Here is a 16,111-nt window from a genome sequence, read left to right as displayed (position 1 = left end):
AATAACCATGGCTCCCTGAATACACTCCATGGGTAGTCCTTGACCCACGTTCACAAACTGGGACCGGAATTTCCATGGCTTAGCAAGACGGTCGTTAAGTAAGTCGTGCTGATTTTACCACCTTTTCAGCCACGATTGTTAAGTGAAGTGCTGCAGTTGTTAAAGGAACCGTGCAGTCATTTAGCGACTCCAGTTTCCCACATTGACTTTGCTTGTCAGAAGTTGATTGCGAAGATGGCAAAGGGCAATCACATAACAAGGGACGCTGCAACCCTAGTACACACACACGTTGCCAAGTGCGTGAATATTGATCACGTGACCATGGGGGGGGGCGCTGCAAAGGTGGCAAGTATGAGGACCCACTATAACTCAGGTTTTTCCCACCAGTGCCACCGTAACTTTGAACGGCCACCAAACGCACGGACGTAAGCCTAGGTCTATCTGCAGTTGATTTTACACACGTTCGGCCGCGTTTAGCAATTTACATCTCCCCGGAGGGCTGGATTGGCCCTACCAGCTGAAGCAGAACCAAACCCACAGTGACCTTACCGCTCAGCGCAGTGTGGGAAACGAAGTCAAACGAAGCTTTCCTTTCCCGCCCCAGGAAAAGCAGCTCTTAACGGGCCCTTTCCTCCGAGCCCTGGAGGGGCGGTTGCGCGCCCCGCTGCGTTTTAACGGCGGCCGCCCTTGGGACTCGCAGGATTGGCTCCGCAACGCCTCCCCTCAAGTTCCCCCCGGGCTGCGGTTGCTATAGCACCCTCCGCCGCTGCGCCGTCTCCTCAACCTCAACTCCCCCCCCCCCAACCCCGTTAGTGTGTAACAGCAAATTAAGAGGGCTTGCAAAGAAGCCAGGGACTCTACGGCAGGTGGAGCAGAGTGTGCGCGCGAGGCAGCCGGTCGACTCGAGCCAGCCGCCGCTTTCTTCTGCCCGCCGGGCTGATTGACGGCGCGGGGCTGCCATTCAGTCTTCCCTCTCCTCCTGCCTCCCTCCCCTCTTTTTCTTTCTTTCCCCCCTTTCGGCGCGCTCTGCGAAGCGGCGGCATTGGCGGCGCCCAGATTCTTCCCCCTCAGAGCCTGGTGGTCGCGGAGGAAGCCATTTTTTCCCGCGACCCCCTTCCCGAGCCACCCTTCTTCGCTTGCCCCGCGAAAGCGCCGCTGACTCTCCCTCACCCTTGGCCTCCAGCAATTCGGGCCAAGAGAAAGTCCAGCCGAGATGCCCATTGCACACTTGCTGGAATTATGGAAAAAAATAGAGGTGGAAGTGGAGCCCATGGAAACGGAGGTGAGCCCCCCAACCCACCGGACCTTCCCCCCACCCCGACGTCTATCCCGAAGCGTCGCGCCAAGTTCCTTGCATGCAGAATGGGAAGCCGTAAGTCTCTCTCGGGGAAAGGCGGCTTTCTTGAATTTATATAACTGCTTCATGAGGTTTTCGTTGGGGAGGCGGGAAGGGGAAGCGGAGGGGACAAATCCCCCCCACTCCCTGTAGAACTTCAGAGCGCCCCTTGCGTCGTCCCTCATTTCTTCGGAAATTCCACTTGTTGATGCCGTTCAGAAGACGACCGGCAGCGGCAGGGGGGGGGGGGGGAGTTTGAGGATCAGCATGGCAGAGCGATTGACTTCGTGCCTCTTCATCGTTTCTCAGCCTTTCTCGTCTTTCCCCGCCAGCGAAAGCGATTGTTTTCTATCCGCATTGCATTCCTTCTGCGCAGGGATCGATGCGGGAACGGCATGAGTTGTGTGCGTCGTATAAAGTTGATTTTTCGTGTGTTCACACAAGAACTGCTTCAAGCGCCTCGAAGCTGCCTGCCAGGCTTCCAGCCTCCCCTAATCAGATTGGGTGTGTTACAACTCCCGTTCTCAGCAACAGCGTACTCCCATGTGCAGTGGTGTATTAATCATTAAGCAGACTAAACACGTGCTTAGGGCATTAGGCCCAAGGAGGCGCCACAAAGTTGAGAAAGAAAGAAAAACCAATGAAGATTTGTACACTATGTACAAAGGACGGGGGCACCAAGATTTGTCAGTGCTTAAGGCACCAGTGAGCCTTAATCCACCACTGCCCATGTGCTCCACCCAGTATGAAGATAACAATGGTAGAAATGTACTTATTAACCCCCAAAGGGGGCCTTTATGCTGCCCAGTATTCCCACAGAAAGCTAACATCAAAGGCAGAATACATTTAAAGAAGAGAACTCCTACATTAGCATAGAATTGCTTGTTCTACAGATGCTTGCTCTTTGTGCCTTTTGTCATAGCTACTCCAGTTTATGAGGATAGCTGCCATGCAGTTTTCTAAGAAGTGTCGAATAAAACAATAGCGTTTTAAAAATAAACACCTAAGCTTTTGTGGAAAACAATGTGTCAGCTTCATGGAGCAGTGCCCCACTCTAGGAACATATATCCTTGCATGTTTGTGGATAATTGTTTCTAGTTTGTTGTTTGTGTGAATACTAGCTACTTAGCGGAGGAAAATAATAGCAGAACATGAGTTATTGTCATCTTGACAATAGATATTCACAAATTAACCATAAGATGTGATACATACTTTTTTAATGAGTGAGTTGATTAATACATGCTATATAGAAGGATCTTTAGTTTTCTGTTTAACCCATGAAAATTAACTTTTATCTCTTACTAGCTCAGTTGATGAACCTTTTTTTCCATAATTCTTTTGCTCCAGGCCACCTCTAGGTTACTGATTGATTGTCATGAGAAGCTGAGGAATTCTTCCTTTGGTTTTGAAACAGTCACATTTTGATGTCAGATTTGCCTCTATTTCTTAAAAGGAAATATTATCAATTTATTTCAGCAGCCAATAAACAAGACTTTCAAGTTCTGGTTTCCAACAAGTGGTTCCTGTCTTATCCATTATATGAAAAGAAGTGGTTGTTTTTCTTCTGTCACTTGTTTGACTATAATAGGTCAGGGGTGTCAAACTCATGGCTCATGGGCCAGAAGCATCACATGCAGGCAAGATACATCACGCACTGGCCACGCCCACCTCCAGTTTAGCAGGGGAACGTTGCAATACGTCACATAATGCCATCATGATGCAGTGAGTTTGACACCCCTGTAATAGGTGTTTGTAAAAGTGGTGTCTCATTTTAAAATAACATATTTACATGATTTGGTTGATACTTGATTATCAATCTCTACAACATGAATGCTTTTTAAATCTGAACTATCAAAATTATTACTTTGTCTTGAAAGTACCTTGATGATTACAAAATTTTGATTTATACAGACTGGAAATTAATGTATATAGGACAACAAATCATGGATCTGATTCTGATGAGTAAAATAATAATAGATTTTAAAGTACTGATTTCTTTAAAATTGAATACTTTTTTCTTTTTTTCTGTCACATATCAATATTCTACAATAATGCAATTTGACAGAAAGGATGCCTTTTTAGTTATATAATATTTTAATATATGAAAACAAGGTTTCAACCTTTCAAATGTTACTAGGAAGTAACTTGTACTGACCCTAATTAGATTTGCTTATCAATAAACAAAAAGGATGGAGCTTAAATTACTGAGGCATTCTTGCAGTCTCATATACAAACTGATAGTTTAAAATTGTTTTAACTGCCCAATTTTTAAGTGTGGCAAGGACACTAAGTGCAATATTTTAATTCATGAACATTTAGATAGCTTGAACTTGTTCTTCTGAGACATTATTATACTGATCTAAGGATTTTTTAATTTAAAAAGCTGGGAATTTACAGTAATAAATTCATGAGTGCAACATTCACTATTACAATACATCTGAGCATTTTGTTTCATATGGTTACACACTATGTTGTCTTGAACCATAATCTGTAGTATTTAGAAGTTGATGTATAATAGGAATATCTTCAAAAGTGGGAATTTGCTGCACTGAGAGAAAAAGGTGTTATGTTCAAATTTTAATACAAGAATTATGATCTTCAACAAAACATTATTTTGAGATGGGAATATATAAAAAGAATGCAGGAGCTAAATCAGATGCTCAAAATATAATACGTCCTACATTGATTTGAAAATAATTGGAATTACATTTAGTAATTCTTCTACTACTGTATATATTTCTTATAACATATGGAGGAAAAACTAAAAGTTTCTTAAGTGCTGTTGATTTAATTTGCCTCTTTCTATTTCTGATTGACAGATCAAACAATTAGATCAGAAAGTTAAAGCCATTAATTTCCCTGAATGCAGCCAAACCTCTTGTTTTGAGACAGACAAAATAATCTGCATTAGCAAACTACTTGAGAGTTTATGCCAAGACTGAATGGTGAATTAAAGAAAAATGGGTCAATGACTAATATACAATAGCTACATTTTCGCATATTACAGCTAAGGAAAATGCTAGATTGTTTATATCAGAAGTAGCCCAATGAAGGTTCATCTATAATCCCTAAAACTGTCAGTTCAACTAATTGAGAGGGAGAATCCTACTATGATAAACATTCCTATTTCTAATCTAGTAGTCTTACTCAGTGACTAGATAGAATATACTTTTTTGGAAGTAAAATTGTACTGAAGGGAAACAGAAATCAGTACCTTGGATAGTTCCCAGGGACATTGCCAGTGGAAGCCTAGGATTCTCAATAAAACTACATGCCATAACTTTCTGACCACTGTTTCTAGAGATACTAGAGTTTAATATATTTAGATCCAAATATTATTCACCCCATCAAAGGTATCAGAATCAACACTTTTTCCCATGCCAAATTGACTTTATAGAGAAAACTAATTTAAAAATTGGGGGGGGGGGGAATGTTAATAAGGAAGAATTGGATAGAAGCAGGGATATTGACTTTGGATCAACTGACAGCTGATAAAGATTATTTTTCAACAGTCTCAATGTTAAGAATTAAATATCATCTATCAGATATAACCAAATGGCAATAATTACAGTTACAACCATTTGTTAACAACCTCATTTGGACAAGCAGCATTTTAAGCTTCTGAGACACATGAGATACTAGAACAGCTTGTTCAATTCTGTAAAACAACTGGTTAAATCCTTTAAGACTTAAAAAAACCCTACTATTAGATTCATAGATATTTTTATCAATAAATCAATTTGATATTTGGATGTTTAGAAATGAGTGGAATAAATAATTAAAGGTGCCTGTATTGTCTAGTCAATGTGAGAGTATCTTAGCTTGTATAGCAAGAGCATCAATGGGCCTCAAATTACACAACAAAAAACAATATTTAGAAGACTGTCAATAACACTTATCCAGCCACCAATGTGGCTAATTTGATTCACTCTAGAAAAGCTTTAGAGTCTGATAAAGCTTTTTTAACCACTTTTGGCAGGGAATTGGATGTTATATTAGAAATTCACATGACTTGGGGAATAATGGAAAGACTTTGTTTAAGAGAGGCCTAAAAATAGAATTAATTGACTTTTCTTTTAAAGAGCAGTATGAACTTCATTCAAGATGCATTTAAAAAAAACAGAGAGGCTGAGGGTCATAGAATCAGCAACCTGTAATTGCTGCCCCTGTATAATCCCTGCTCCCATTTTCCCACAGTAGAAAATGTGGCAGGCCTGAAGTGCAAAAGGTAAAAGATGGCTTCCAGATCTGACATTCTCATTGTGAAAGCAAATCAGCACATCTGCAAGAGTGCTTTCAAATGTAAATGTTTGTATTTTGCTGTAATAAAATATTTCTTAGAATCCCATGATACTTTCTAATATTTTACTATCTTTTCACAACATTGACAATTTGATATGAGTTCTTTATGGCATTCAGATTATTTGGTTCATCTTTGTTTATAAAGAGTAAGAACGGAGTATCACAGGGACCCCTGGAAGGAGGTGCTAAATGTGTGTGTGTGTGTGTGTGTGTATATGTGCATGTACAGTATATGTACAGTGGAACCTTGGGTCACGAATGCTGCTGACCATGACCAAATTGGATGCCTACCAAAAAATCCTCTAAATGTTTCACTCTGTTCACAACGCATCCTCGGGTGGCGATCAATCACAGCCGCAGCGATTTCCCCTTCCGCACCTTTTTTTGTGTCCCCATGCACAATCAGTCTTGCTTCCAGTCACGACCAAATTGGGTGCTGACCGAAGTCCTGGAATGGATTATGGTTGTTACCGGAGGTTCCACTGTATGTGCTTGTGTGTGTGTGAATCTTTGATCTAAAGAAGGCTGAACTGCTGCCTTATTTTTTAAATAATTATTAGTCACATTTATATAAACTAATCAACTTTCAGTCATTTTAGAAGTATTTCTTCTGTGCAGGTGCTATATTTTCTATGAAGTAACAGAAAATACCTCTAATCTACTACATTACTGTTGCCACTTTATTCATATATTAAAATGGGAACAATATGAAGGAGTCCATCTCTTTATGAAAAAGTAGAATATCTCTAAAATAGTGGTATTAGCTTTAAACAATTCTCTTTTTTTCATAAAGAACTAAAAACATTTAAGTGATCTGTTTGTTACATTCCAAGTTGTATAAAAGGTTCAATGGGATGTTGGACACACGCACTCCTGACCAAAGACAGAAATTTAGGGTGTATGTATGTGTGCATTTTGTGCCATCAGTACATCTAAAAGTACGTCTGATACATCGGAATTTTTCCTATTTTATGTACTATATCTTAGAAATGGGAACAAAATTGTAACAAGGCTTAAGGAAGTATTATTATTTCAGAGCTTGTCCATTGAAAATTTGAGTCCAAATGATATAACATGCCCAAATCTGATTGTGTGTGTGTGTGTGTGTGTTTGTGTATAAAGATTGAGATTGTCTTGGCAACTTTTTAGTGAGGTCTCACTCGCCATCTTCAGGCTGGGTTTTGGGCACTTTAAGCCCAAAACCCAGCCTGAAGATGGCGAGTTGTACCTCGCTGAAACGTTGCCAAGACAATCTCAATTTACACAGGAAAAGACCCGAATACATCAAGACGTGTGTGTGTGTGTGTGTGTGTGTGTGTGTATAGCTGCTACTATTGATTTATTTTTATTGAATATTTTCTTAAATACAGTATATGAATTAAACTTTTCTTACTATATCTATGTAAAAATAAGTGTTACTGAATAGTCAGATTTTCTCCATGCTTTTAGCTATAATTTAGTACTGTTTTTTTTTAAAAAAAATCATACTCACCAAAGAGAATTATCATTTTTATCCTATATAGGAGGCTTTTACTTTTTATTTATAGTAAAGGATGGACAGGAGAGGAGTGAACAACTTCAAGTTAATCACCCAATTTTTTTGGAGTATAAGACACACCTTTTCCCTCCTAAAAGAGGGTGAATATTTGGGTGTGTCTTATACACCGAATATAGTCCTGCCCATACGCCGGTTCCCAGCCTTTGGCCATTTTCAGCCTCCGCACATCATGTTTTAGAACTGTTCCAGGCTGCAGGGATTGCAGACCATCGCTGTCTTCGTGCCTCACATTTGTAGCCTCTGCGCCTCTTATTTTCAGCCTCCGAACGCTCTGTTTCAAACCCATTCAAGGCTATGGGGATCGCCAGAGCACATCACTGCAATTTCCACCTCCGTACATCACACTTTCAGCCTCTGTGCATTTTTGGCCTCTGCACGCCCCATTTTTGGCCACCGCCACTGATCCTGAAACTGCCCAAAAATGTTACACGCAGAAGCCCAAAAGCCAGTCTGGAACAGCTGCTGCCTGGTGAGACCGGTTCCACATCATACCTGCTGTACTCACCAGAGCTGTTGAGTGGATCAGTTGCATGTTTGAAGCTGCATTTCAGCCCCAAAGAGGCACATGCACTCACAACCAGTGAACTGGTTGTTAACATTCACTTCTGGGAACAGCTGATTGGGGGTATTCCAGAATTTTTTTCTTATTTTCCTCCCCCAAACTAATGTGGGTCTTATTCTCTGGAGCATCTTATACTCTGAAAAATATGGTATTTTAAAGTATTATAAATCCCTTGATTTTACAGGAATAATATTGCCAAATCAAGTCAACTTGACTTGATTTGGCAATATTATTCCTGTAAAATCAAGGGATTTATAATACTTAGCTTTGGCTAATATTTTCAGGAATAGCAATCTGATACTCCAGGTGCATATTATTTCTCACAATCTGATGATAGAGGTTATGAAATGTTGACTGTGATGCTGGTAGGCTTGGATTTGAATTTGTAAGTCAGCCAGCACTGCCACAAAATCTACAATGATGAATTACAGTTTATGAATTTTTTACAAGATTATTATGAAAATATAATGGAATAGTCCCATATACGTATATGCTGCTCTGATCTTGCTGCAGAGAAGGAAGCTACCATGACAAACAAAATATTAGTATTGTAACCACCCACTCGTTCTGAATGAAACAAAATTTATTGTTTTTACATAATTGTGCAACGGTACTTGATTTTTTTAAAAAAACTACATATGCGTTGCCATTTAAAGAATTGTCGTATTTTTTGGATTGTAAGACGCACTGGAGTATAAGACGCACCAAGATTTTGAAGAGGTAAATTTTTTTAAAAAAGTTTTTGCACTCTGCAGGCCTTGTTTTTTGTGAAAAACAGGACATGCAGAGAGTTTGAGAGGCCTGCCAAGTGCTCCTGGGGGCTGGGGGAGGTAAAAACGAGCAACAAACAGCCCATTTTAGCAAAAGTAGGCTCATTTTTTTTGCAAAAAAACAGGGCATGGACAGGGCCGGATTTAGATGAAAAGAGGCCCTAGGCTATTCCACTTATGGGGCCCTTTCACCTCCCATTTTTAAGTTTGTAAATTACATGAGAGATAATAAAATACATCATTACTGTGATATATATCAATATATTAAATGAAACATGTTGTAATTGGTACTAACCTTTATAAAAAATGTGGCACGGATAATAAATAAAAATAAAAGGCTCCTCTTGATCTTGAGGCCCTAGGCTGAAGCCTAGTTAGCCTATAGGAAAATCCGGCCCTGGGCATGCATAGGCTTTGGGAGGCTTGTAGAGTGCTCCTGGGGGCTGAGGGGCCAAAAACAGGCAAAATTGCCCATTTCCCCCTCATTTCCACCCTCCCCAGCCCCCAGGAGCACTTTGCTGACCTCCCAAAGCCTATGCACGTCCATTTTTGCAAAGGGGGCGGGGTTTCAGGAGGCCAAAAATGTTGTCTTCAGTGTATAAGATGCACCCAAATTTTCACCCTCTGTTTTGGGGGGGAAATGGTGCGCCTTGTACTCTGAAAAATACGATACATGACTTATATAAGATCATAAAAGTATTTCTTTTTTCTTTTTAATTGCTAGTCAGCAGCAGATGATACCAAGATGGATGATGAGTTGGAAGAGTCTACAAATGAGGTATTTCTATTAGTCATACTGTTTTTGATGTATGGGACATCTTCATTTGTAAAAACAATTTTGTTGAGATACTGTTGGATTCAATGGAGGTGGACAAGATACATTGTCTCTTGAGTTGAGTTCACTACCTATTGCACATTTCTGTGTTATTTTCTTGACTGCAATACAGAAGTGTTTTTCCATTATCTTCTTCCAGGAAGGTTTTCTTTTAATGTGTAAATTAAAAATTGTAATTTCCCACTTTAATCCATAGCCTTGCTTTTTCTGAAAGTCTGCACCAGTGGTGAAATTAAATTTTTTGACTACCGGTTCTGTGGGCATGGCTTGGTGGGCATGGCAGGGGAAGGATACTGCAAAATCTCCATTCCCACCCCATTCCAGGGGAATAATACTGCAAAATCTCCATTCCCACCCCACTCTGGGGCCAGCCAGAGGTAGCAGTGGCCAGTTCTCCGAACTACTCAAAATTTCTGCTATTGGTTTTTCAGAACCTGCTGGATTTCACCCCTGGTCTGCACCCTAATATTAATCAGATTCTGGTCTTATTTTGTTTTCTTGAGATCAGCCAAGTTGAGTATTACTGTCTGAAATGCCTTCTGAAACAATCAGCGCTTTACTACGTCATAAGGATGAACATCTGGCAGGACCCAGAAGTAGGGCCTTCTCTGTCATGGCCCCCATTTTGAGACTCTTTCCAAAGTCCTAAAGATATGGTTTTGCTGATGGGCCTGGGGAAACCAAGAGTGGGGTGGAGGCCATCAAGTGGCTTGTTTGATTGATTGTTGTTCCAGGGAGGTGGGGGTTATTTGTTTTTTTTATCATTTATGTATTATGTATTTTTGTGAGCTGCTCAGAGTCACTGAGAGGGAATGGCAGCCATACATTTTTTCTTAACTAATTAATTAAAATAAGTAGTGTTAGGATTGGTCCAGTCTTTTCAAAGAGAATATCCCACAATTCAGATCTTGTGATTAAGACACAGTTGTTCCCCCAAACATTGCTGTTATTATGCACTCCTCACCTGTAAGTTATAAATAATTCCAGGGTTCAGTTTTAATTTTCTTCAGAAGAGAATTTCAGGACATGGTGTCCTTGTGTGTGTTATAAATCAAACAGAACATAATGGAGCAAATCAATACTGCATTCTTATCAAAGAGGACACATAACTTTGCTGAGATAATTTCCAGAGTCAAAATTCTTCCGGCTTCTAGAAATCAAGTTTCAAACTATAGAGCAAATGCTCCTTCCTTTCTGAATTATATCCTGCCTCCAGTTCTAACTGACCATTAGTATATTATCTATGTTGTATTTATATACATACATTATGGGATCTTCCTTCCCAAAATTAATCAGTTTCTCTTTCATGAGTTTTAGATAGCATTAAATCGTTCCTCTTTCACATTGAGTTTTTGGGGAAACAAGTTCTTTTGCTTATAGTTTTAATATACAGATAGCAAGGCTATTTTTACTCTAAACTTCCTTGCAGATATTGTGAAAGAAAGGCAGCACATAAATATTTCAGATAATGTATACCTTTCTCTCAAAATTGGAGTAGTTATGTAGGAGGCATGTGTTACAAAATTTGTATAGGACCGTATATGTAATGGCATAGCAAAGATATTGAACTTTAACTTTAACTTTAACTTTATTGGATTTCTAAACCGCCCCTCTCTCAAAAGAGACTCGGGGCGGTGTACAGTCATATTAAAATAGTTAAACAGTAAATATACATGTTATAAGTATAAAATAAATAAATTAAACATAGGACTGGAGGAGGTAGTAGAAGTTCCCTGTACAATTTAGTTAAGTTAGAATAAAATTTTTAAAAATTTAAAAAGTTAAAAACATTAACCTTAAAAGCTGTCCCAAATAAAATATCCGCCAGGAGGTAAGAGTAGAACTATAAGTGGGCCAGGCTGGCTAACCGGAACAGGTGAGTCTTAAGTTTTTGTCGAAAGGAGCGGAAGTCGGTAGTAGTTCTAATATGAAGACCTTCCTCCCCATTAAGTGAGGAGTATGATCAATAATTTTCTAACTATTTTATAGTAACTCAGTACTCAGTAATAATACATTACTACTGTATTACTTAATATATAATTAAGATATAAGTAAGGTTCCACATTTAGGCAAGGAAAACAAAATGCACAGGTATAATATATGTGGTACCTTGCTCAACAGTGGTGACTGTGAAAGGGATCTTGGAATCCTAGTGGACAACCATTTAAATAAGAGCCAGCAGTGTGCAGCAGCTGCCAAAAAAGCCAACACAGTTCTAGGCTGCATCAACAGAGGGATAGAATCAAGATCATGTGAAGTATTAATACCACTTTATAATGCCACACTTGGAATACTGCATCCAGTTTTGGTTCCCACGATGTAAAAAACATGTTGAGACTCCAGAAAGAGTGCAGAGAAGAGCAACAAAGATGATTAGGGGAATGGAGGCTAAAACATACGAAGAACATTTGCAGGAACTCAGTATGTCTAGTTTGATGAAAAGAAGGACTAGGGGAGACATGATAGCAGTGTTCCAATATCTCAGGGGTTGTCACAAAGAAGAAAGAAGCAGACTATTCTCCACGGCACCTGAGGGTAGAACAAGAAGCAATGGGTGGAAACTAATCAAGGAGAGAAGCATCTCAGAACTGAGGAGAAATTTCCTGACAGTTAGAACAATTAATCAGTGGAACAGCTTGCCTCCAGAAGTTGTGAATGCCCCAACACTGGAAGTCTTTAAGAAGATGTTGGATATCTATTTGTCTGAAATGGTGTAGGGTTTTCCTGCTTAGGCAGGGGGTTGGACTAGAAGACCTCCAAGGTCCCTTCCAACTCTATTATTCTATTCTATTCTATTCTATTCTATTCTATTATTACAATTGTATGCGCCCAACTCTCAATAACGTTACTTTATTAGAATAGATTATGTATGCATTCATGTTCATCCATTCATATACAGTATATGCAAGGTACATAATAGAGGTAGAGTGTAAAGAGAGATCAGCCTAGAGTCCCTATGTACCACAAGATAACTAAATCCCACCCCCCTTGAGTGGGACCCTTATCTAACTAAACAGATGTGGATTGTTAGTTGAAAAGATTCCTGTGCATAGGCTTATAGCAATAAATCAGTTTAATTGAAACTTCACATGTGGACCTAGCCTTTTGTGCCTGACAAATCTTAGTTTTTTATACCTTATGTTTCCATCTTTTGCACACTACCGGTGATCTGTGCTTATGTAGGATTATTTATTATTTATTTATTTAATTAGCACTTCTAGGCCGCCCCCTCTCCCAAAAGGGACTCGGGGCGGTGTACAGTCCATATCAAAAACATCATACATAAAAACAATTAAAATTATTAGATGGATAAATACATAAATAAGAGGAGGATAAAATAGACAGAACTGTAATTGCTAAATAAATAATTTAAAATATACAAAATTTAAAACCCCAGTGTCCTATAAAATTAAGTCCCCTAAAAAACCAGTAGGAAATATATATGCCAGGAGGTGACGTTAAGAATTATGCCAGGCCAGCCAGTCGGAACAGGTGTGTCTTCAGTTTCTGCCGGAAGGAGCGGAAGTCAGTAGTGGTTCTAATGTCGGGGGGGGGGGAGGTCATTCCAGAGGGTTGGGCCCATCACAGAGAAGGCCCTACTCCTTGGTGTCACCCGTTGGCATTGCCTAGTGGACGGCACCAGGAGAAGCCCCTCCCTGTGAGAGCGAATTGGCCGCAGGGATGTGTGTGGGAGGATGCGATCCCGCAGGTAACTAGGCCCTATGCCATGGAGCGCTTTAAAGATGGTGGTCAAAACCTTGAAACGCACCCGAAAGACCACAGGTAGCCAATGCAGCTCGCGCAGGAGCGGTGTTACGTGGGAGTACCTAGTACTCCCCATGACTGCCCGCGCGGCTGCGTTCTGGACTAGCTGCAGTCTTCGTGCGCGTCCCAAGGGAAGCCCCATGTAGAGAGCATTACAGTAGTCCAGGCGAGACGTCACCAGTGCATGAGTGACCGTGCGTAGGGCATCCCGGTCCAGAAGGGGGCGCAATTGGCGCACCAGGCGAACCTGGTGGAACGCCCCCCTAGCCATGGCTGCCACATGGTCGTCCATTGACAGCCGGGCATCTAGGAGGACGCCCAAATTGCGCGCCCGTTCCACAGGGGGCAGTTGTTCGCCCCCTATGGCCAGCATTGGAGTCAGCTGACTGAACCGAGGTGCCGGTAGCCACAGCCACTCAGTCTTGGAGGGGTTGAGTTTGAGTCTGTTGTCCCCCATCCAGACCCCGACGGCTTCCAAACACCGGGACATCACTTCGACGTAGTGTATTGTAGAAGTATTTATTTCATTTAACCTACATTAAAGACATGGGACTGGGTGTAGATTTAAAAGAATGCAATAAGGAGGATTTGGAAATTGCTATTAAAATGTATATGGCTATCAATACTGTTTCTATTTCCAATATTGTAAAAGGGGATGTTGAAGTAATTTGACGCTATATATAGCAGTAGCACTTAGACCTATATACCACTTCACAGTGCTTTACAACCTTCTCTAAGCGGTTTACAGAGTCAGCATATTGCCCTCAACAATCTGGGTCCTCATTTTATCGACCTTGGAAGGATGGAAGGCTGAATCAACCTTGAGCTGGTGAGGATTGAACTCCTGGCAGTAAGCTGAATTAGCCTACAATACTGCATTCTAAACACTGCAACACCAAAGTTCTTATATGATCAACAACCAATTCCCACTCAAAATGATATGCACTATATGTTTTAGACTACAGTCTGCCATGTAGACTACTGTACATTCACAACAATGTCAAACTATATCCATGATGGATTTACATTATCCAGCAACAGGTATTCAAGTCACAGGGCCACCATTCATATTGAGAGTTTCTCTAGCCAACAGCAGGTACAAGTAAGTCCTCATCTTACAACAGTTCATTTAGTGACCATTCGAAGTTACAACAGGATTGAAAAAAGTGACATATGACCTTTGTAGCATCCCCTGTTGTCATGTGATCAAAATTAGGATGCTTGGAAACTGACTCATATTTATGACAGTTGCAATGTCCTGGCGTTGCATGATCACCTTCTATGACTTTCTGACAATCAACGTCAATGGGGAAGTCAGATTCACTTAATAACCATGTTACTTAACTATTCCACTGTTTCACTTCATGACCGTAGCAAAACAAGTTGTAAAGTGGGGCAAAATCATTTAACAACTGTTACACTTAACAACAGAAATGTTGGGCTCAATGGTGGTTGTAAGTTGAGGGCTATCTATATATGGATGTGTGTGTATCTATACATAAGACACATATACCACTTTGGTATATTGGTTAAGATCAGTCTAGCATTTGGTATATTGGTTAAGACCAGTCTATTTAAATTGAGAGACTGAGAGTTCTAGTCCCACCTTAGGCAGGAAGTCATCTTGGGATCACCATTCCCTCTCAGCCCTAGCAAGAAGGCATAAGCAAATAACTTCTGTAAATGTTGCCCTGAAAACTACAAAGACCTGTCCATGTAAACAGTACAGGTAGTCCTCGACTTACAACAGTTCATTAGTGACTGTTCAATAGCACTGAAAAAAGTGATTTGTGATCATTTTTCATTCTGACAACCAGGGATGGGCTGCTATAGGGTTCTCCCAGGTTCACGAGAACCCTCATCTAATGTTATGGCTGGTTCAGAGAACCTCCAAATACCAAACCTGGCTGACCCCACCCACCCCGCCTCTCCCAGGAGTCTCTACATGGCCCATTTTGGATTTGAGGTAAGTGCAGGGCCCACACGGAGGCTCAGGGAGGTGGGGAAATGGGTCTCCCAGAAGGCTGGAAATGGGCCCGTTTCTAGCCTCTGGAAGGTCTCCAGAACCTGGGGGAAGCAGTTTTCGCCCTCCCAGAGGCTCAAGGAAAGCCTCTGGAGACTGGGGAAGGCAAAAATGCCCCCTCCCCCACTGGTGCAGGAGGCCGACTAGGCCATGCCCACTATGGCCATGCCTACCCAACAACCGGGGCAGATAACCCTTTGCTTAAATTTGAGAAGTCCATCCCTGCTTACAACCATTGTGGCCTCCCCATGGCCATGTGATCAAAATTCAAACGCTGGACAACTGACTCATATTTATGATGGTTGCAGCATCCCGGGGTCATGTCATCACCTTTTGTGACCTTCTGATAAGCAAAGTCAATGGGGAAACCAGATTCACTTAACAACCGTGTTGCTAACTTAACAACTATAATGATTCACTTAAGAAATGTGGCAAGAAAGGTCATAAAATGGGGCAAAATTCACTTAACAAATGTCTCACTTAACAATGTTGGGCTCAATTGTGGTTGTAAGTCGAGGACTACCCGAAGACAAAAAGTTACCCAGTTATATAATACAACATGTCAATCCTTCATGAACGAAGGCCTATAATTCTTCTCATTTCTGTTGTCATGCCGACAATAATCTATTCCAAATATTCTGTATTTGCATAATATTAAACTCAGCAACAATAGAGAGATCAGTATAAAATATTTAGACAGTTTTTATTCATAAACCTAAGGGAATTTCCATGTCTACTTATTAACCCTAACCCAATATATTGTTTTTAAATTGATTTAAGAATTATACATGACAACGCTTGATCGTTTATATCCATTCTCTTTACTTACCTTCGCCCAACTCAGTACGAACAGCAAAAGTAGGTCAGGTTGTTATCAAGATGCTGATTTCCCATTCAAATTTCAGTTGATTTTATGCTGTGCAACCTTTGATGGAGTAGAGTATTTCTCTGCAGCTGCCT

General features: G+C 40.7%; 1 protein-coding gene across 1 annotated transcript in view; it reads left to right on the top strand.

Annotated features, from left to right (window-relative positions):
* The first annotated feature begins 1,017 nt into the window (after positions 1–1,017).
* The window catches only part of RPS6KA2 (ribosomal protein S6 kinase A2), a 242,402-nt gene continuing 227,308 nt past the window's right edge, over positions 1,018–16,111 (top strand). The window contains exons 1-2 of the mRNA XM_081940991.1: positions 1,018–1,282; positions 9,253–9,306. Coding sequence (XP_081797117.1) covers positions 1,214–1,282; positions 9,253–9,306 — 123 coding nt within the window. The 5' untranslated portion in view covers positions 1,018–1,213. The remainder of the gene's footprint in view (positions 1,283–9,252; positions 9,307–16,111) is intronic.

The sequence above is a fragment of the Natrix helvetica genome (assembly GCF_964273705.1).
Source record: "Natrix helvetica genome assembly, chromosome: 2".
Lineage (NCBI taxonomy): Eukaryota > Metazoa > Chordata > Lepidosauria > Squamata > Natricidae > Natrix > Natrix helvetica.
This window is presented reverse-complemented; position numbering and strand designations above follow the sequence as displayed.